The 22,019-nt window shown below is 44.0% G+C and overlaps 1 protein-coding gene across 4 annotated transcripts; it reads left to right on the plus strand.

Annotated features, from left to right (window-relative positions):
- The first annotated feature begins 3,565 nt into the window (after positions 1-3,565).
- On the plus strand, positions 3,566-21,694 carry ppip5k1a (diphosphoinositol pentakisphosphate kinase 1a). Of its 4 annotated transcripts, XM_057021201.1 has the most exons (31): positions 3,566-3,658; positions 4,850-5,279; positions 5,423-5,618; positions 5,861-5,951; positions 6,047-6,132; positions 6,523-6,677; positions 6,774-6,875; positions 6,997-7,158; positions 7,230-7,351; positions 7,442-7,543; positions 7,738-7,824; positions 7,902-7,977; positions 8,067-8,176; positions 8,420-8,505; positions 8,577-8,702; positions 8,822-8,943; positions 9,027-9,209; positions 9,365-9,506; positions 9,696-9,919; positions 10,228-10,355; positions 10,438-10,552; positions 10,647-10,754; positions 10,906-11,022; positions 11,113-11,253; positions 11,423-11,516; positions 12,277-12,402; positions 14,291-14,353; positions 16,857-17,036; positions 18,905-19,042; positions 19,171-19,278; positions 19,625-21,694. In XM_057021201.1, the coding sequence occupies exons 2-31, from the start codon at positions 5,136-5,138 to the stop codon at positions 20,227-20,229; spliced, it is 4,239 nt and encodes a 1,412-aa protein (XP_056877181.1). In that variant the 5' UTR covers positions 3,566-3,658; positions 4,850-5,135; the 3' UTR covers positions 20,230-21,694. The 4 variants fall into 4 exon arrangements, with proteins under 4 accessions (XP_056877181.1, XP_056877192.1, XP_056877201.1 ...); XM_057021212.1 differs by lacking the exon at positions 16,857-17,036; XM_057021221.1 differs by lacking the exons at positions 14,291-14,353; positions 16,857-17,036.
- Positions 21,695-22,019: the final 325 nt, after the last annotated feature.

Below are 22,019 nucleotides of genomic sequence, written 5' to 3' on the forward strand. Positions count from 1 at the left end.
CATGAGTTTAACATTTGCATCTATTTTGAGATGATTTGACATTTTGCACAGCAGAATCTGCTCCTCTTATTCTGAAGGAAAGATTGAAGTGGGGTCTCTGGATGTGAGGCAGGATGGTGTGTAGTGCTCTGCCTTCTCACTGATGAGCTTTGATAGATCACACCAAAGATTAAAGGAAACATGAATAAAATCTATTGTCCAGGGGCTCATATTTTACATCCTCAGCTCATGGCCGACTTTATGTCCGTCAGTGTAATATTTTTATAGCTTATGTGCCACCTAAAACTGGACACAAAGCTGCTCTTTGAGCCCACTGAGCGGTCTGTCAGGAAACCGCCACATTCAAAATCCCAGAATAAATGTACGTATAAAAAGGTTTAGAAATGTTTGAGGGACAGTAAAGTTCTTATTAAGTTATGTGATGGATGATTGACCATGAGTTCTGAGCTGCAGAACCAACTTTAGGCTCATGACCTGGACTGTGAAAGCAAGAACATGTTCAGCGGTGATGGTGCTGAATCTGAGAGTTATGAGTTTGCCTCTGGGTCTGCCTGGATTTAAATCTGAATAGTGTAACTGAGCTGCTGCTCAGACCAGATTTCAAAGACTCTCGGTCTGTCTGGGGGAAAGGCATCTTTTTTTATGGCATGTGCACTATTTCTATACAGTGAGACGGTGTCAGCGAGTTCCACATTCCTCTGAGATGTTTGAGATCTTTCTACTTCTGGAATATTTGCAAAATATTTTTGGACAGAGGTGTGATGGCGGCTCTGTTTATGTCTCACATGGGTTTGGGTTCAGTGACTAAATTGTCCACCTGAGCTCATTTGAGCTCCACCTCAGTAACACTGTCAGCAAAGGAAAACATCTCTACTCAAATAATAAACCTCAAATGTGTGATCACAGGTTTTTCAGAACAGTTCAGAGCTGTTGCATCAATGGCACATTTATCAAGACTGAGTTATGAACGTGAACCACCTCATCTGAGTTTAGATAAATTCATAATCCTGAATGTGTTTGTACTTTATTGAACATCATTTGATGTCCCTGAGATCTGGAGCTGACGAGAGCTTTAATGTTTCTGCACGGCTGGATTGGCCACCAGGTGGCAGTGTCATTTAAGAACATCTCATTTGCTCCTGGACAAAAAGGAACTTACCAAGGATATCCTCCTTCTATAGCTGCGTTGTCAATGAACATATGTAGTTTTTAGAGATTTATCAAAACATTCTGAATGCTAAATTCAACTTTAAAACAGTAACCTTAGCAAGGTTACTCTTTGTGGTCTAATTTACTCATATCCTCCTTCTCTGATGCATTATACATCGCCACCTATTCACCTAGTATATGTATTACAGCCATTTGTAAAACACTCTTTTATAGCTGGAATTGAGTTTTGCAATATTTTGTTTACGTGGTGACACAGTTTTTATTTATTTATATGACACGTTTTTTCTTTCACCAGATGAGTCTTATGCAAAACGAACCCTTAAAACTGCCTCTGGAAACAAAGCTGCCCACAGAGGGTGTAAGTTATTACAGCTCCTCAAGGAATTCCCCTTAAACAGGAGCTGCCGGAGCTTGGAGTTGTTTTAAGACTTCATGTGAACATGTCTTGTTGGAACCAGCTCAGTGTGTCGTGAAGGAGTGTTTAAACAGGGTTCTTTCAGAGGGTGGCAGCACGTGTCACAACACTGCGTCAGGCAGGTAGCACTTAAAGGCTGTGGGTGTCCAGCAAACGCCGGGCGTCTTTTGATCGGCCGCCTTTTCCACGTCTACTCAGAAAGAAGAAAGTCTTCTCTGTTCTGTGTCACATTCTGAAGAACCTGATCTTTCAAAGGTTTTCACTCAACCCTGTGATGAAATGTAACTAAATCTATTTACACAAGCACTTAAGCCTCAATTTGCTGCTACTTTAGGTTTCTTCCACATTTACAAGTCAAAAGTCCACATTTTCTGTTAATAAGTTGGATTTTTAGATACTTAAGAGATTAGGTGCCGCATCAGAGCCAAGTATCATGTTTTAATTTGCAAATAAACTGAAATTAAAGCAAGAACTCACAAAAAATTTAAGGTTTCTTGAAATTCTTTGAAATTAAATCATTCAACAACCATTAACGCTTTAATTTAACTTAATTTAATTTACTACAAGATCTGCTTTTATTGTAAATCTTATTCCTCATGCATGGAAGTTTTTTGGATTGGTTCTTAAGCAAATCAACCATGTCGTTCCATAGTGAATAAACCTTAATTTCTTCAGTTAGTTGATCATTACAAACATAATGAAATCTTGTTATACTGAAAAATACTGTACGGATATGTTAACAAGGTTGAAAAACAGGAGACAGCCGAGCCTGGAACTGCATCCATAATGAGCTCCTTATCCTGCTCTGACCTGTAGCCTCGCACAGGCAAATGGAAACCATATGAGTCTGGAGGGCAGGAGGGGGTCTCCTCATAGAGGGTCTTTGTCATGGGGTCTAAATGGGAGAGAGACTCAAATATAATTGAGATAAATCTGACTGAAATCTCACAATTGGTTCTCTGTTTCCAAAGCATGTTTGAGTTTAGTGTAAATCAATGCATTGTTTCTCAGATACATCATGTCTACATGAGGAAAATACTCCTAATTGATCCACTGACAATATCTAGGTGTGTCCAGTGTGTTGTATTGGATTATAGAGGAGCCTTGTTCACCCTGCTTGGATAAAATGCTCTTTTCATAAAGTACAGCAGCAGCAGCTCCACCTGGGACGGGTTCAGGAATGCAGCCATCAGGGTGGCTGCGGTTCGTATGAGCCTGAGAGGCTGACGTCACCGTCAGCAACAGAAGAAGCATCTTTGAGCTGCTGGGTCACATTTTGAATAAATGCTGAGTTTCTTGGCGACAAACCTTCCTGTATGTTAGATGTATGCAGCACATGCAGACAGAAACGGTTCAGCGTGGAGGGGGTAATTGGGGCAAATAACATAGACATTGCACAGTACTGTATTTAATTATTACTCAAATAACTCTTTTATGATGATTTTAAATAAACATGTTTCTAGGGGCCGAAAAACTGCCCATCATTCATCATTTATCAAATGTAAAATGTAATATTTTAGCAGATACAATGGCAAATTTTGTGATTCACTTTATACTGTAGTTCTGCATGAGTAGATTTTGTCCTGATAGTTCGTGATCTCTTTTATCATAGGCTACTTGTAATCTGAAAGTTCAAATTCATTTTCCAACTGTGGTTCTGGAGATAAGTGATGTCTTTTTAGAACCTCCATAGTCTATAAACGTCATAGCAAAGTTATTTTGATTAAATTTTTCTGTTTACTTTTTTCAAAAACAAATATATAAAATACGATATTTGAGGGAAGAATTTTAAACAATACTTTAAAGATTTTAGACTAAACCTAATCAAGTAAATGTACTTTAATAGCCGAAGCGCAGCAATGTTGGAAATTTCCACTAGACGTCGCTCTTTCGTCACAAAGCCCTCCTCGTCTGCCATTGGTTGACATCGCGTTTGTCTCGCCCCTTTCGGAATATCCCTTTTTGCTATTGGTTACTTTCCGTTTGCGTCATAAATGTAAAACTAAGGTTGGTTTCACTCTCAAGCTGTCAAGAGTAGATTGAAGATTGCGATGCAGACCTTCTAGCTGCACTGTGAGTTTACACTTTTATTGTTAGCTGGTTTAACATATACAGAGACGTCTCCGGCTTCAATAGGAACATTTTCGTGCACAATTGTTTGCTGCCAATTTTGAATTTCACCATCAGACTTGTTTACATTCGTGAACGAACGACTGACTGCTGTACGCTAGTTTAGCCGAAATGTAGCCAAATGTTCTCTTGCTAAAAATCGAGAGATCGCTGATTTTATTTTCGGATTTCCGCACAGTCCTCCTTTATATCTTACAGTCACACATTATTCGGCAGAGAGCTTTTCTTTCACAATATAACATCTAAGTTAAATTGCTTTTTAGACGGTTACTGTATATCTTTCGTCTGCTGCACTAACGATGTCAACAACCCCCTGTATTACCAGATTGACCTGCTCGAGTTACCGTTTAACTACTAAGAGTTTGCTTTTAAAAGTCCCTTTTGCTAGCGATTTTTTCAACGGTCATGTAATATTTGCTGAGTTTTCTTATTGCCACCTGTACATTACACTTTTATTTCCATCACTGACTGCACATTAGTAAATGCATTCGACAATTTAAATCAGGATTTAATAAAGTGTTTACTCGAAGTTTATTAATAAACTTCAAGTAATCAAGGTCACGCCAGTTAGATTAAAGGCAGAAATAGCCTTATTAAAACAAGTTCTGACACACATGAGTGACAATACAGTATGTTTGTCGAGAGCTCTACACTGTGGCACTTATGGGTTCAGGTGGGGTTGAAAGATGGAATTTGTGAGATAGGACAAAAAAAACAAGAACGCAAAAGCTGGCGCAAGAGAGATCCAGAGGTGTGTTTGTATCCAGAGGTGTGTTTGTATGTGAGGCACGTGTTTTAAGTTAAACGCATCAAGCTCTGGCTGCTCAACTTTTCCACTGCTGATGCTCATCCTTATTCTTATCCTCGATTGACTGTGCCTGGTGGTAAAGTAGTTGTTCAGATGGGAATCATAGCGTGCCAGGAAACAATAAACCTGTCATGACAGGATGAGCAGGGAGACATGTAACACCACTCCGACAGCCCACAATTCTGGCTAATATGTAATTACGGAATCACGGAGCAGAACTGCTGTTCTTCTGTATCACCACAATTACACTTATTAGAGTAAAATAAGTGGTAATTATTTCTCAAGGATGCCACTCTTTCTTCTTCTTCCTATTGTCTTGCATATAGATGGGCAAAAAACTGCGACCAGATGATGAGAAATGCAAACAATGACAGAGGGCTCATGAGCTCCATCAGGTTTTCTAAAACCTTTCACTGTTGAGCAGTGCGCCGTCGGTCTTGCTGTGCTCCTCTTCCTCTTGCATCGTTGTTTTGGAGCTCTGCCGTCCAGCCCGGGCAGAGAGGACCCATCCCTCTCCCTAGGCTCACTGCCTCCCCATCGGCAGCCCGCTCTGGCAGTGTGTAGGTGTACGATGGCGCGGTGGGAAGCTGAGGGCTGCCGTGGGGGACTGTGATGTCAGAGACCAACAGCCCGGGCGAGAGCCGGCGTGGCGCTCCCAGATTCTTCGTGGGCTACGAGGACGATGAGAGCGAGGCCCTGGATGATAGCATGAGGACAGACATGGAGCTGTATGAGGACGACGAAGACACAGACTCGGTGGGAGCCTTATTTCCTAACCCACCACACGCTTATTACACTTATTCTGTTATAAATGGGTCAAAATAATTGATGTTGTTTCTTTATAAATTATGTGTTAGCGTGACACAGAATTACACTTCTTTGTTCTCCTCTTTGTTCAGCCCGCAGAGCGACAGATTGTGGTGGGGATCTGCTGCATGATGAAGAAATCCAAGTCAAAGCCAATGACCCAGATTCTGGAGAGGCTGTGCAGGTTCGAGTACATCACTGTGGTCATCTTCCCAGAGGATGTCATCCTCAACGAGCCCGTAGACAAATGGCCTCTGTGTGACTGCCTCATCTCTTTCCACTCCAAAGGTGACTGTGCTTCTGTTATCTGATATGTTCACTGCACACTCTGTGGACCTCTGTAAAGCCAGGTTTATCCCTCATCTGAGTAAGTTATTTACAAATGAAAGAACCCCACTCTTGTTCACACTCCCAGGTTTTCATTGGGGTGTTTTTTAAGCTAACAGTATCTCAGCAAGTTGTGACGCTGAACTTGTCTTCCAAATTTCCACGAATTTCTGTGTAATAATCATTTTTTTCATGTGCACCAGGATTCCCACTGGATAAGGCTGTCAGCTACGCCACACTGAGAAACCCTCTGCTCATCAATGACCTCAACATGCAGTACTACATCCAGGACAGGTACCATAGCTATACATGTGTTTCCAGTATCTGCTAAAAGCAGAGTGAGAGGTCAACAAAAACAAGAGTTCATGGGTCTGCTCTTGTTTTCACAGGAGAGAGGTGTATCGAATTCTGCAGGAGGAGGGCATAGATCTGCCACGCTATGCAGTCCTGAACCGTGACCCAGATAAGCCAGACGGTCAGCCTGTCTGCCAGGAGTCAATAGTTGTCATTCTTTGTCTTTACAGCTACAAATCCATGTGAAACTATCATCACCCTGACTGCAGATCCTTGAAAAATTATCCAAGTCCAAAAATGTCCTGTTTTTTTTAATTCATTTTGTTAGAATTGGCACAAAGTAATAAATCTCACCAGATTCAAAAACCTGGTGACTGAAATTTGCTTTAGATTCTTCTGAATACTTTTAGTAAGCCTTCTGCAACAGCTGCGTATGTAGCACCTTTACAGTAACATGGTGCATGAAGTCATGAGCGCGTTTGTCGGCCTCGATGAAGGTCACATGGTGCGGAGCCGTGTGCATCATTGAAGGCAATGACGCTGGGCTTTGTTTGCTCTCTCTGGGTCTCAGAGTGTAACCTGGTGGAGGGGGAAGATCACGTGGAGGTGAATGGGGAGATCTTCCAGAAACCTTTCGTTGAGAAGCCTGTTTGTGCTGAGGACCACAATGTCTACATCTACTACCCCACCTCTGCTGGAGGTGGCAGCCAGAGACTCTTCAGGAAGGTCCAATCTTTGACCGTTCCATTATTGTGTTTCCAGTCAACTCGTCATCATTTTAGTAAAAAAAAAAAAAATCATTCCCTTGATTGTCTTGTATAGATTGGGAGCCGGAGCAGTGTGTACTCACCAGAGAGCAGTGTGAGGAAGACAGGCTCTTACATATATGAAGAGTTCATGCCAACAGATGGCACCGATGTTAAGGTTAATAAAAATATATATTTGTAAATGCTGAAGCCTTTTAACAAGTTATTGATGATCAGATAGTGTTAGTCCAGCCCATAACACAATCTTCTAGCCTGAAAATGTTGTGCATGTGCCTCAGGTCTACACTGTCGGGCCTGACTACGCGCACGCTGAGGCCCGAAAGTCTCCAGCTCTGGATGGGAAGGTGGAGCGCGACAGTGAGGGGAAAGAAGTGCGTTACCCTGTCATGCTCTCTGCCATGGAGAAGCTGGTAGCCCGGAAGGTCTGCTTGGCTTTCAAGGTATTCACTTCGTAACATCTGGTTCTGAATTGTTGATGTGCATGACCTCTGACGGCCCCCTTTCGCTGCAGCAAACTGTCTGTGGGTTCGATCTTCTCCGGGCCAACGGTCATTCCTATGTCTGTGACGTCAATGGCTTCAGCTTCGTAAAGAACTCGATGAAGTACTACGATGACTGTGCCAAGATCCTCGGGTACCGTGTTTGTTTCTTATAAGCCATCCCTGAACCCTCTGCATTTGTGCCTATTTTACATCTGCTCACTGAGCGTGTGGCTCTCTTCAGGAACATTGTGATGCGTGAGCTGGCACCACAGTTTCAGATTCCGTGGTCCATCCCTACTGAGGCAGAGGACATCCCCATTGTTCCCACCACTTCAGGGACCATGTGAGTCTAAACAGTCAAACCAGTTCCCTGTACAGATGAAGTCAGGTGTAGATCTGCCTTCGGAGTGTTTTGTTGCTGTTGTGGTCTTACTATATTGAACTTTCTGTCATCAGCAGTGGAGACATTGTTGATTGATGGCAGAAGCTTTGAGTTATGAGCTGCTGCTGTTGTTAACTTCCTCCTTTTCTATTCAGGATGGAGCTGCGCTGCGTCATTGCGGTCATCCGTCACGGAGACAGAACGCCTAAGCAGAAGATGAAGATGGAAGTTCGCAACCCCATGTGCGTTTTCTCTCTTCCACTAACATCTTTCTTTACTGCAACGTGTTTATTTCAAGTGAATTTTCTCTTTCAAACAGGTTCTTTGATTTGTTTGAAAAATACGGTGGATACAAAACAGGGAAACTTAAGCTAAAGAAGCCAAAACAACTGCAGGTAACTTTACCCAGACAGGAGGTGTGTGTGTGTGTGTGTGTGTGTGTGTCTGTAATTTATTGATGGTCTGTTCCTGTGAACCTCATTAGGAGGTGCTGGACATCACCCGACAGCTTTTGGCAGAACTGGGACAGCACAATGACTGTGAGATAGAAGAGAAGAAGTCCAAACTGGAGCAGCTAAAAACTGTTCTGGAAATGTGAGTTTCAAATAAACTGACCCACTTAACGAACTTGCCGTCCCCAAACTCATCCTTTTTAAAGGATTTCTTGGTTGTTAGGTGGAACTATCTGTGATATTTTGTGAGATAAAGTAGGCGAATAATGTTTTAAACTGCAAGTGCTTCCACTAAGTTCAGCGAGCACTACCACTATCAGAGGTGGGAGATGAATTTTCTTTTCTGTTTTTTCCCTAATTTTTTAATTTCATTTTTCTAATACAGGTATGGCCACTTCTCTGGGATCAACAGGAAAGTGCAGCTCACATACCTGCCCCATGGGCAGCCCAAAACCTCAAGTGAGGAGGAAGGTAGGAGATATTCATCTTTCCAAACATGGCTGCAAGTCCAGCATAGCTGAACTCATGTTGACTGTTTTCAGACACACGTAAGGAGGGTCCGTCTTTGCTGCTGGTGTTGAAGTGGGGGGGAGAGTTGACCCCTGCTGGCCGGGTGCAGGCAGAGGAACTGGGAAGAGCCTTCCGCTGCATGTACCCCGGAGGACAAGGTGAGAAGCAGATTAGCATAGTGTAGCATCCCGCAGATTTCACGGTCAGTTTTCGTGCAGTCAAAAACTTGGAAACTTGTTTGATTCTGGTTATCAGATGTGTACCGTTTTTGTTGTAGGAGACTATGCTGGCTTTCCAGGCTGTGGTTTACTACGGCTGCACAGCACCTACAGACATGACCTGAAGATATATGCGTCTGACGAAGGCAGGGTTCAGATGACAGCTGCAGCCTTCGCCAAGGTTGGCAGTTTCCTCCATCCATCATGCATCTTTCCACATGCTTGTTTGTGAGGCGTCTGTCACATCACCCTGTCATTTTGTAGGGCTTGCTCGCTCTGGAGGGCGAGCTGACGCCCATCCTGGTGCAGATGGTGAAGAGCGCCAATATGAACGGACTGCTGGACAACGACAGCGACTCTCTGAGCAGCTGCCAACACCGCGTGAAGGCTCGGCTCCACGAGATTCTGCAGACAGACAGGGAGTTCATCGACGAAGACTACGACAGGGTGAATATCTGAAGAATAAATCAAAGCTGAAAACTGACCCTCAAATGTCTGAAAGGTCATAAAATGCAGTTAATAAGTTATTAACATTTTCTAATAGAGATAAGGGGGAAAAAAAGAATTGTGAATGCTCACATGTTTTTCAATGCTTGTGACAGCTGGCGCCATCACAAAGTGCCTCTTTGGTGAATTCAATGAAGATAGTCCAGAACCCAGTGGCCACTTGTGACCTGGTCTACACTCTTATTCAGAGTCTCACTTCCCAAATCCGTAAGAGGATGGAGGATCCAAAGTCCGCTGGTAAGCAAAAAAAGTCAGCTGTCAGAACATTGCAAGGATATACGAGTTTATTTATTTATTTGAATTAAAACAGAAGTTCAGTGTGTTGGTCTGCAGGTATTCAATATTTTTCCGTCCTTCGTTTTTAAGATGAAACCACCCTTTTCTGGAACTGGCAAAAGATGTTTTGTGTCTAATTCTTCTCACCAGACCTGCAGCTGTACCACAGTGAGACGCTGGAGCTGATGCTGCAGCGCTGGTCCAAACTGGAGAGAGACTTCCGCATGAAGAATGGCCGGTATGACATCAGTAAGGTTCCAGACATTTATGACTGTGTGAAGTACGACGTCATTCACAACGCCACTCTGGGCCTGGAGGACACGCTGGAGTTGTTCCGACTGTCTCGAGCTTTGGCAGACATCGTTATCCCTCAGGTGAGTTTTAAAAAGACGGGGCAAGGAAATGGACAGTGTTTTCAAACACGGCAAGAGAGCATTACTATATTTAAGCAAAGGCTAAGATTCAGTTTTTGTTTTCCTTTGTCAAAGATTTTCTGATACTGTACTGTAAAGAAATATATGTGATGTCAAAGAATGATTCAAAAACTTAACCCACCTGTTTAAAATGTTCTGCCTTTTTGATTTTAAGCCCATTAGCATGAACAAGAGTTTGTCCTGTTGAGATGTTGTCTTGTATTTTAAGCACATTTTGGTATTTTTTGGTTTTCTTTATTTGTTAACAGGAATATGGCATAAATAACGTGGAGAAATTAGACATAGCATATGGCTACTGTCTCCCACTGGTTAGAAAGATCCAGATGGACCTGCAGAGGACCCACGAGGACGAGTCTGTCAACAAGCTGCACCCTCTGTGAGTTTCAACAGTAGATGTGTAATAAAGCCCAGTGGTGCCGATGGGACAGAGCATCATGATAATCAAGACTCATTTCCAGATACTCTCGAGGAGTCATGTCCCCTGGACGCCACGTCAGGACCCGTTTGTATTTCACCAGCGAAAGTCACGTCCACTCGCTGCTCAGCATTTTTCGCTACGGAGGGTTGCTGGATGTGAGTGACTAATCAGACGTTCTAAAGAGCAACAGACTGCAGACCCAGTAGTGCGGTTGCATTCATGTTTTTCTGTGTGGCGGTTTTGCAACAGGAAGAGAAGGATCCTCAATGGAAGCGAGCTATGGACTATCTCAGCGCCGTCTCTGAGCTCAACTACATGACTCAGATTGTTATCATGCTCTATGAGGACAACAATAAGGTTTCTTTTTCATTTTTTATAATATGTGGTGATGCACAGTCTCGTCTAATCAGAAACATTTGGACACAACATTGTGAATGTAATTTTGAAACCCTTGTCAACAACAGTTTGTTTTCCCTCTCTGGAAATACTTTGTGGCATCTCCTCACAGGACCTCTCGTCAGAGGAACGCTTCCACGTGGAGCTTCACTTCAGCCCGGGCGTCAAAGGTGTGGAGGAGGAGGAGAATGCTCCGACTGGCTTTGGGTTCAGGCCAGCTTCTGCAGAGGTAGTAGCACGGTAGCAGCGTCGGATGTGTGTTTTCTTCTGATGGAGAGCAGCGCGCACTTTCTTTCTCCCTCCTCATGTTCTCGCCCAGAACGGGCAGAAACAGACGGACCCCGGCAGCTTGGAGGACCTGTCCAGAGATGAGACGGACCGCGCCGTGCCTCTGTCCGAACCCATCACCATTCAGAGGAGGTCCCCGCTGATACGCAATCACAAGACTGGCTCCATGGAGGTAAAGCTGAGTGATTTTACATTTCTGGAACATCCTGCCTCCAGTCGTTTATCGCCACTAATTTGTTGTTTTTTCTGTCCTACAATCTTCCATCATGGTCTTCAGAGCTTCTCTCTCGAGCTGCGCTGAAGTTTTTCCTTGAGATTTGTGTTTGTGGTTTTTCCACCAGGTTCTGTCAGAATCTTCGTCCTTCAAGGCTGGCAGCTATCGGCTCTTCTCCCTCTGCTCACGTCAGTCTCCCGAGATGAAACAAAGTGGATTAGGTAGGTGTTTTAATTCTGTTACCATGGAAACTGTGCTTAAAAAAGAAACTGCTCGGGTGAGGATGGGAAGGGCGTAAAGAATTCATTGCCTTTTTGTTCTGGAGGATATAATTATTAATGCAACAGGAATCTATTTGTGCCCACCCAGATAACTGATTTCTCCTCAGGGAGAAGCAAATTGTTAGTAGAAAGCTCCAAGGGTTTAAAAACGTTTCTTGTGCAGGTCAGATATTCATTCCAACCAGGCATTGAAGGTCATCCTTTCTGCATCTCTGGCATGTGCTGTACATGTCAGAGGTCTTCTGCTATGTGATCATTAATGTCTTCCTGCCCTTTTCTTTCCAGCAGATATTAAGTGATTTTGATAATATGGCTCTGAAAAGAAAAATCCACCCCAGGGTGCATTTGAGTTTGCAGCAGATGGGGTGAGACGGTATCGGGAAGCTTCAACATCCAAACTATTATTTTGCTTGCTTTTTTCTTCTTTTATGTCGACTCTGTTCTGGACTTGTTTCAGAAATTGACCTGAACTCCAGGGTGGATTTTTCCTTTCAGCCGCATAAAATGACGCAGTAGTTTATTTTTAACTTTCGAGGAGACGTCTGGTCTGTTGTGTCTGGCTGTTGTTTTTTCTGTCCTCCTTTCTTTGTCTCTTTCCCCCACCTTTTGCTTTTAAGTTAGTAAATTTTAAATTATTCTTTTTTGAGCAGCAGCATGATGTGTAGTGGTAACTAATCCACCACACCCCCCCCCCTCGCAGGCTCTCAGTGTGCCGGGCTCTTCAGCACCACTGTCCTAGGTGGGTCCTCTAGTGCCCCTAACCTGCAGGACTACGCACGTGCGCATCGCAAAAAATTCTCCTCTGGCAGTCTGTCCTACAAAGACGGTATGTGTTCGAGATGGCGCTCCTGCACTGGGTGCCAGCAGATCAGTGTCTCACACATGTACTGCTCACATGTTTAAAGCCCCAAAGCTGTTAGAGGTCTTATCCAGTAGAAATGTTTAGAGGTAGAAATGTAGAGTGCAGAGTATATTTATACTAGTTTAGCTTGTACTTGGTGGGAAAAGTGAGAATTTAGGAACATCATGTCTGCATTCCTGCCATACAGTTAATTTTGACTCCACGTTCACATAAATCATTACTGAATTTTACCATCTGTTTCTTTGTTTTCTTCACACCTCTGTCATCAATATTTGATATGAAAAGATGGTTGAGTTTAAAGCTAAACAGTTGACTGAAGCTCACGTAGGCGATCCTCCAAACTCGGTATGAAGAGATGTTACATTTAATGAAATAGAGCTTGGCTGTTTCTCTGAAGTCATTTTTAGGTAATGGAGCAAAAGGTTTAGTGACTCATTTCTAGTTTGGGTTTACATTAAAAGTTCTGCATGTATGGTGCAGCTGTTCATCTGGGGTTAATATTTGAAAAATGAAAGTCAGGTTCCCATTTATGCATCATCCATAAATGACTTCCCTCTACGGTCTGTTCATTGTCAGAGTTTTACATAATTCAACACGATCATTTCAATCATTTTTCTAAGAATTACTGGGGATTTTCCCTTGTGGATCAGTTGGTATGTTTATTGCCAGACCATTTGTTTTGTTCATTTTGTAGAAATTCAAACTGGATTATATCAATTTTAACGCAGATTTAGCATAACAGCAAGGGGGGCGAAATAAACCTGAAGAGGTTTTCACAGCTGCTTCAGTTCATTGCCAGTCAGATCAGCTCCACTCGCTCCCGTTAGCATCACCAAACCAGAGTGGAGTTAGTGGGGTGAAAAAGGCAAAGCAAATAAAGATGAGCTGACCTGAACAATGCACGGCTCCTACGCAATTTCTAACATTGCAAGTTTTGTTCATTAGAGACAGATAGAAATGAAATCCAGCCTTTATTAACACACCCTCATTGTGTCTTATTACTCAGAGTGGAACAACCTTTGAATAATTGCAGATGAATCCCACTTGCAGGACTGTTGCATGAAAAAAGAGCCCTAATTTTAGAAAGAACAGGGGCTTTTGATAGAAACACACATTTTTCTTTTCGTCAGCCATTTATTTGCATAAATGTGTCCAGAGCTGTGAATGTGCACAGATTTAAATGGAGGTAAATTTAGAACTGTCTGTGATGATGGCTCATGCTGTGTCCCTGTCTGGCATCATGGTGTCCAGTAGGTGTCCCTGTGGTACCACTGCAGTCCTCTGCTGGCTGCCTCTCATGCAGCTTTGTTGGTCTTGTGTCATCCATCTTGTTCCACCTCATTTCAGGACTCGGCTAAAGCATCTTTATCTCAATGCCGTTGAATTCATGTGACCCCCGCCATTTCATGCACCCTCCACCCCCGAAAGCAGGGTTTCGTTTAGTAATATACAGCACTTATTGATCATCTTCATCGTGTCCACCTTTTGCTGCAGTCCAGTGTGGTCTTGGGACTGACGACGACGATGATCAATATTTACTACAGCGCAGTGCTTCTGTTGTTTAGGTTGTTGTGGTCAGGTGACAGCAAAGGACAAAGATTGGGATTTCATTTATATTTGTGTGCTGCCTTCACCTCCTAAGTTGAAAGCACTTATCCATCTCATCAGAAGATGTTCCATCCAGCGTTGCCTCATGTCAGACATCTTTAGACTAGTTTGAGTCAGGGTTCCCTCATGAGCTGGATCAGATAATTCTGATTCTGGTGTTACAGAACAGTGATTTGTTGAAACATGATAAACCCCAAAGTGTGGCTCGAAGTAACTCTAGTGAATTTTTGTTTTATTTCCTCAGAGTTGTTGTCTATGCCGGCAGTAAAACGGTTTTCTGTGTCGTTTGCAAAGCATCCGACTAATGGTACGTCTGCTTCTTTCAAGTATTCTTCCACTTCACCTCCCTTTGTTCTGCATGTCTTCAAACTTTTATTCATTTAATTTCGGGGTATTTTTTCCCCCCACATGGCCCTCCAGCATTCCAGTTTTACATATATATATTTTTTTTCTAATCAGTTAATCATTTCTTGTGTTTGTTTATCCATATGCTTTTGGATTCTTACTTTTCTAACACTGCATCTCTAACCAGGGTTCCCACTTGTCATATGTTAGAAAAGAGCAGGTGGAAAAATGACGGCATTCTTTTACCCACGCTTGTTGTGGAAGGACATTTTCATATTCAAACGTTTAACGTACACTGATCGGTCATTTCCATTGTCCAATTATGCAGAGGTCCACTTTTTTCACACCAGATTAACAATGTGCCCTTTGACCCGGCCCCAATGAAGCTTAGAAGTTCCGTAGTTCAGTCAAAGCAACTACAGCATATTTCATAAACCTGTCTGTGTTTTCAGAGACGTCAGTGAACCCAAAGAGTTCAGTTCCATATGAACGGTTATATTTCATGTCTGTGTTCCTGTAGATCAGTATTTTTTGGTCCACGTGCCGTGCACCAAACCATGTTTATGTACATGTCTCATTACTGTTGAGGTTTTTTCTGTGTTGTATATTTTAAGATTAATTTATTTAGTCCTATTCTCCCCTTTAGTCCCGTTTCTAAAATGCGAGGTTTTTCAATTTCAACTCATCAAACTGGTCAGGGCACCACAGAGCAGACAGGAAGGGCCACTTTTCCAAATAAAAGATCCAATGTCGACTATGGTTTCTTGTTTACTTCTCAAAATGATGCAAGAAACCAGCAACCCATGCAAACCATCTAGGACCCAAATTGAAAGAAAACCTGGAGAAATAGCTTTTCTGTTGGAAAATGAACTTTTGGATGTTGATATCCCTTTAAATGTATTTTTACACTGCAAAAGTTTGGAGACTTGCAACAAATAAAGAAGGTTCAAAATGAAAGCAGCAGACGTGTGAAGAAAGGGTGGGAACCCTGTTAGCGCACCACACACACACTTCCCAATTTGATCACTATTACCCAAGAATGTAGCCTTTATCCACAAGGGTGTGTGTGTGTGTGTGTGGTGTGTGTGTGTGGTGTGTGTGTGTGTGTGTGTGTGTGTGTGTGTGTGTGTGTGTGTGTGTGTGTCAGACTCCATCAGAAGCAGATGAATGAATCCTTCTGACAGATGAAGGTGGTTCAGGCAACTGTGAGCGAACCACCTGGAGAAGAGTTAAAGCTTTCTAAGGTCACCTCATCTCCATCTGTTCAGACCAAAACATTTGTTCTTCTGGCTTTGGCTCATGAGCACAAACACTCGTCTGTTGTCTGTCTCTGTGCTGGTGTCCGGTCTGTTCAAGCATTCAGAAGAATGATGATTTTCCTTCGACTCTCACTGACTAATCAGTCGGTTCTAAAAGTTGTATAACATGTTTCTTGAACCTTAACCCTCAGCGTGACCTCAAAATTTGACCTTTTTCTTTCATAACAGGATTTCTGGGAGAATAGAAACATAGGAAGTTATTTTTAGGAGATCTGCTGCTTTTATTTGTCATTCTTTTGTTAGTTAATAAAGGAAACCGTGCCAGTCGTGATCTTTTAAAGCTCACTGAGACAGTTGTGATTGTCTGTGTTGCCTGATGAGGTTATTGTGCGTCGGTAAATGACCATGAGTCACTAGAGTAATTCCAGTCATCAGGCGAGGTAAACGTTTCTGCCCCAGACATCAGTCTTATCCCATCATACAGGATTTGCCCCTGATTTGCCCCTGATTTGCCCCTGATGCAGGCGGTTCAGGACCATCACTGATGCCGCTTTTAGCTGCAGGAAGACGATGGTCTGTTTGTTTCTGTGAATCAGCACATTGGAGAGGCGGCAGCTGCCTACGGTCAACACGTCCCTCCAGCAGCTCGGCGGGTTGGGAAATGACATCATCGCTCCAAAAACGCTCCTAGATTGGCAGGGAAATGCGCTAAAGTGACAACGTTTGGAGAAAGTGGCGCTTTTGGGAGGGGCTGGTTGGTGGGCAGAACAATCTATTCCTTCCATTTCCACCCTCTGTACCCTTTTCTTTGCCTCCAAACTTTGATTTTTACCATTTCTGCTGTGTGACAAAAGTTCCTGTAAGTCATTACAGAATAGCTAATCTGCTACCAACTTGTTATTCTGGTTAGTTTGTTTTCCGTGTCAATGAAATTCAAGATGAATAACTAAAGGTAAAAAAATGAGGGCTGTTTTGTGACACGAGTTTAAGATCAGAAGCTAAAACTCTCATGATGACTTGCAGTTTCTTTTTTAACCACCCAAGCCTCCCTGTTCTCCTTCCTCATCTGTGTGATTGTGCAGCCACCTTTAGCTCTTGCTTCACCTCCACTCCTGTTCAGTCGTTTCATGTCTTCTGTGCTGCTGCTCCTCCTCCTCCTCCTCCTCCTCCTCCACTGCCCTGTCCTTCCTCCCTCTTCTTCCTCAGAGCCCCTGGAGGAGCATCATGTGGCCCAGTTGTTGAGGTGTTTCTCCACCGACCTCAGCCTGGGCTGCGACCTCTGTCTGGACGGGGCCCTGGCCCACCACCTCCACCAGTGCTCCTACCACCTCCGTCTCTTCCGAAACTGGCTCATCTCCGGCCAGGACCCCCTAGAATACCGCTACGGTTAGCCTGCTTGGCTCCGCCCCTCACGCCCTCATCCTCTCACCCTGCTCAGTCACTGGCTCAGTTGGACTTGTGCTTGTTCTTTAGCTGATTCCCGCTTTGCTTTCTTGATGTGTCTGCATGCGCGCCTGTTTCTCTGGTCATGCAGATTGCACGCTGGAGTGCTGTGCACTGTCGTGGCCATTTCTGACCCTTTTCACGTCAAAGCAAAAACAAATGCAAAAAAGGTAGGACATTTAAACACAGAATCTGAAACAATTCCTCCGTTGGTTGGATACGGTATAAAAGACCGAGAATGTGTGGGGGAAGAAAATAAAAGAAATTGAGATAATGGTTCATTCAGCATATATTTTAATACACAATACAGTGATTCATTGGAACACGTGTCCACCTGTCTCATCACAGAAATATTTCAGATTTTCTTTGTTGTTTGAATACTGTGGGTAAAGTGAGCTAAAGGAGTTGTGTGTGTGCGTGTGTGTGTGTGTGTGTGTGTGTGTGTGTGTGTGTGTGTGCGTGCTTCGTGCAACCAGTCTAAATCCAGTAGGAGGTCCTCAGGAGCAGCGTGTGGGCATTTAGGGTGATGTTGCTGATCTGCTGGCAGTGGAGGAGTTAGGACATCCAGGGACATCTAGCAGTGCACGTTGTGGCAAAGTAGTCCACAGCAGACGATCATCATAGGGGCGCTTGGTGTCGTCCGCTTGTACCTCGTAGGGAGGGGGTTGCTAAGTTTTTCAGAATATCTACATTCCTACCATGAAAATGAGCAAATGCTCTGTTTTGTGGAATGAAAATCAGCCCAACTCGAACACCTGTGCTATTTATGTTGCGATCTTCTAAAATGAAAGGCTGAAGATAAAGGAAATGATAGCACCCGGCACAATGACAGTTTCACCTCGTTAAAGTCGCGATGGAGGCGAATGGCATCAGAAATCACAACACGGCTCTGGACCATCCGAGGGGACACTTTAAAAGCCTCTTTCTTCTTTTGATCAGAGTTTTGCTGATCTAAATTAAGAAGCTCAGAGTTATTTCTGCACGATTACAACCTGTTTTTAAAAGCTCTTAAAACATATGGGGGGGGGGTAATGTTGAGGTAAAACCTGTATTTGTAATATTTCCTCATTGCTTCATCGTCTATCAACATTAACACTGTGCACCTGTGAAGGGCTCCATATGTACTGAAACTGTCCTGTTGTTGTTCAGATCGCTGCCAGCCTGGCTTTGTCTCCCACATGAAGACTTTGGTGTCCTTCCATCATGTCATGTCTGCGCTGTCTTGAATGTTTAACTCTCCCCTGACTATAACAGCATGTGACTCCTGCCTGTTTGCTGTACATTCTCATATTCTCACATTCTGCTCCAGCTGGTGACTACAGATGTGAAAACATCGGAAGGCGTTGACCCCTAAGCGGCGCCGTTGTAACAGCCGTGAACTAAACTGTCTAACTGAAGCGGAGCTGCAGTCCGAGACACTGTGCTGCCGTCGGCGCTTCTATATGTGTTGGGATTCACCAAGATAAAAGGCCATAGATTTAATAATATTTTTACAATTAGATGTGATTATTGTAGTTGTGTGGTTTGGGAACGTCTACGCCGTGTGAACTTGGCGGCACTTGGCGGTGGGCGTTATGACGTCTTGGTGTCCAGCATGGTTTCTGCCTTGCCTGCTTGGAAACATGTGGTAGAGACTTGCAAGAAGGTTGTGGCAGTTGTAGGAGCAGGAGGAGGCTGCGAGAGCATCCCGATGAGGCGTAGACGTGTAGAAGCTGGCTGGCTTTGGGATGTTGGATTCCTGGGTGCTTCCTGCTGCTCGAAGCCTCATCTGATGTGCCTCTGGGCATCGTGTTCCCTCTGCTCTGCTGCAGGATTTGAAGGCTGCTCTATGGTGCCCTCAATTTACCCACTGGAGACGCTGCACAACTCGCTGTCCCTGAAACAGGTCAACGAGTTCCTCAGCGCCGTGTGTGAGAGTGCAGGAGATCAACACACCAGGACTACCAGAGGCAAGAAAAAAAATCAGTAGCTTAATTCAGCCTGTGGGTGTTCTGACAGTTACAAACGGACAGCAGAAACAAGGAAACAAGGAAGAAACAAATAAAGCACAATAATCAAGTAACTCTCTTGCCTGCAGCCCTGACCGCCATGTTTGCCTCCCACAACCATCCGTCAGTGGACTCGTACATCCCTCAGAAGGTCCTCTCATCCTCCCTCAGATCTCGCTCTGACAGACCTCCATGGTGTGAGTATGCTTTCATCTCCGCGCTCCTGCTCAGACAGGACGTTTCTGGGTTGGTCTCCCTCAGTTCTTTCTCTGATGATGCTGTTTGCTGCGTCATGTTTTCAGACGCATTACTCTGCAGAATCCGGTAAACCGACTGGTTTGTTGTGTTAATTTAACCATAAAGTAGCCGCTGAATAAAGCAGAGTCAGAACTGTCCCGTCCCTGATCGTATTAGCCAAAGCCCAGAACTCGGTAGCTCGTGTCCTGTTGCTGGTATCCCTGAATGAGGTTTATTTTATCTCCATTTGTCTTGTTACCCCCTCTCATCCTGGTGCTGGGGGCTTGTTTGTTTTTGGTTCTGCAGACAGCAGCGGGCCATCCAGCACCGTGTCCAGCGCAGGACCGTCCTCCCCAACCACGGCCGACACTTCGCCGCGCTTCAGCTTCAGCGATAAAATGTCTCTCACTCCTCAGAGCAGCGAGGAAACTCACTCCGTTCTCAACACATCCTCTCAGCCCCTGAATGTGTCGGCTCCTCAGGACTCAGCCTGTCTGGCTGTCATCCCCCTGACCCCCAATAACTCACCAGATGACGATGTAGAGCACGGCGCCGTCGCCTTTGACCAGCCTGGCGATGGCCCTCACGGCCCACAGGAAGTGCCAGAGGTGTCTCCTGCTCCTGCAGATGATCCCACTCTCCGAGCACCCTGCTCGGCATTAGCGGAGCTCACGCTGGGACGAATGGAGGGATACTGTCTCCCAGGCTCGTTGCCCGTACTTCTGGAGCTCCGAGAGAGCAGCAGCGAGGCAGGATCCAGCTCCCAGACACCCCAGTCTCCTGACGGGCCCGACGAGTTCTTTGACACTCAGGAATCAATGGAAGTGTGGTTGGACAGCCCAGAGAGCCCCTCCTGTCCTGAAGCACCATCAGAGGTCAAAGACGCTGGTACAGCACAGCCGCAGGAGTAGGAACGCTGGCCAATCGGACAATCCCACCCTCAGTGGCTGCTTGGTGCCTTTATCAGTACCGTGACCTCCTGACAGACTTCTTCAATGTTTTTTAAAAGTTGCAAGGTGACATTTACCAGGTCTGTTACTGTCACTTAACAGCTGTTACACAAGTCCTTGTCTTCAAGCTGTTATAACCGCAGCCTAACTTTGTTACTTGAGAAAGCTGTTATGAATTTATCCTCCTGATGGAGTGTGTGTTTGTCTACTGGTCCCTTTTATTTTAAGCTGTTTTTCGTCAAATCACTGCGAAGAACACCAGCACCAGTAAATCGCTGTTCCTGTCAGACCGAGTTAGGGGTTAATTATCGAATGAGATGTAGCTGCGACATAAAATATATGTGAAAGAATACTTCAATATTTCAAATCAAAAATCATCCACCATCAGCTATTTGATAGGAAAATCTTTCATACATTTGTGGCCAACAAGTATTGAACAAGGTGTGAAGTGATGCCAATAGGCCAGATCAGGTGATCGGGACGCTGAAGTCACCCTCTTGTGTTTGTTACAGGATACAGACGCTGTTAAGCTGCTGCGTCAAAGCTCGACACGTGTCTGTGTCAGCCCTGCTTTAAAAATATACTGACAGAAAAATATAGGCTGTGCTTTACTTTGCTTGAAAAAGTCGTGAAGCCTTGTTGAAGATTTAATATAATCACTGAGAATCAATATATGAGGTAATATTTATTTTGAAACGATATCTTGCCATTTAAAAAGAAAACCTGGTATTTTTATACCCTCGTGACGGACGATGTCGTTGTACCACACAAACTCGTGTCTATTTTTGTAAACTCAACTAAATTTGGGACGCTCAAAGCTAAACTCATGGCATCACTGAACAAACTGAGCAGCAAGTGTACATAAATATCAGGTGGGGAGTAGTTTATTTGGACAGCAGCCATTTTGGTGCCACGTTGCGGGCTAATTCCTGCTGACGTGGGCCTGACTTGTTACATGTTTGTAGGGCAGAGGTGAAGAAGTGACATAAACTGGCTTATTTTCCCTCTGCTGACAGAGGGAGGAGGCATTTCTGTCTTATACTGCAACCCCCCTTAAGGGGGTTATTTTCAGTCTTGTTTTTATTCCAATACATTTTTTGCTTAAAGTGCATTTTTGACTTGATGGGTGAAATTACAGCGTTCCCTTTTCTGCCTTTATATTTACTTTAGTTACATTAAAACGCAGCAGGGCATCTTTTTGTTTCTCCACAGGTGAAACTAAATCATTTATTTCTGGGTTTGTTTTTTTCCTGGGATCTGGGGTGTGGCGTGTAGCAGCAAACTACTGTAATGCATACTAGTGAACTACCAAAATCAGCTGATGTAATGTAAATTTGTGGTTCTCCTCTGGTTTGTTTAAACCATTTATGTCCTGTTAAATGAACCAGGTCAATAAAAGAGTCAACCTTAAGAAATTTAAAATATATTCCAGGCTTTTCTGTTTGGGTGTTTTTGTTATCCATCAGTACATCAACGCAGTGACTAGATTGCCTGTTTTCTATCCCTTATTTGAATGGAGACCTGAGGAAGACTAGTAGTTGAGAGGTGGAACTCCTCAAGTCCAGTCACCCGTAGACTTTGTTTTGCTCAGTGTTGCCACCTATTGGCGTGACACCTGCACCCAACACAACAACCAGCCACACTAACAGGCTTATCACTGATTACAGAAGAGTACATTTATAAAAGACTGTAAATAAGACAGGTTTCTATAACCCCAGTCTAGATGGGAAACACATATCAAGCATTATCAG

Source organism: Takifugu flavidus, chromosome 2 (genome assembly GCF_003711565.1).
Source record: "Takifugu flavidus isolate HTHZ2018 chromosome 2, ASM371156v2, whole genome shotgun sequence".
NCBI lineage: Eukaryota > Metazoa > Chordata > Actinopteri > Tetraodontiformes > Tetraodontidae > Takifugu > Takifugu flavidus.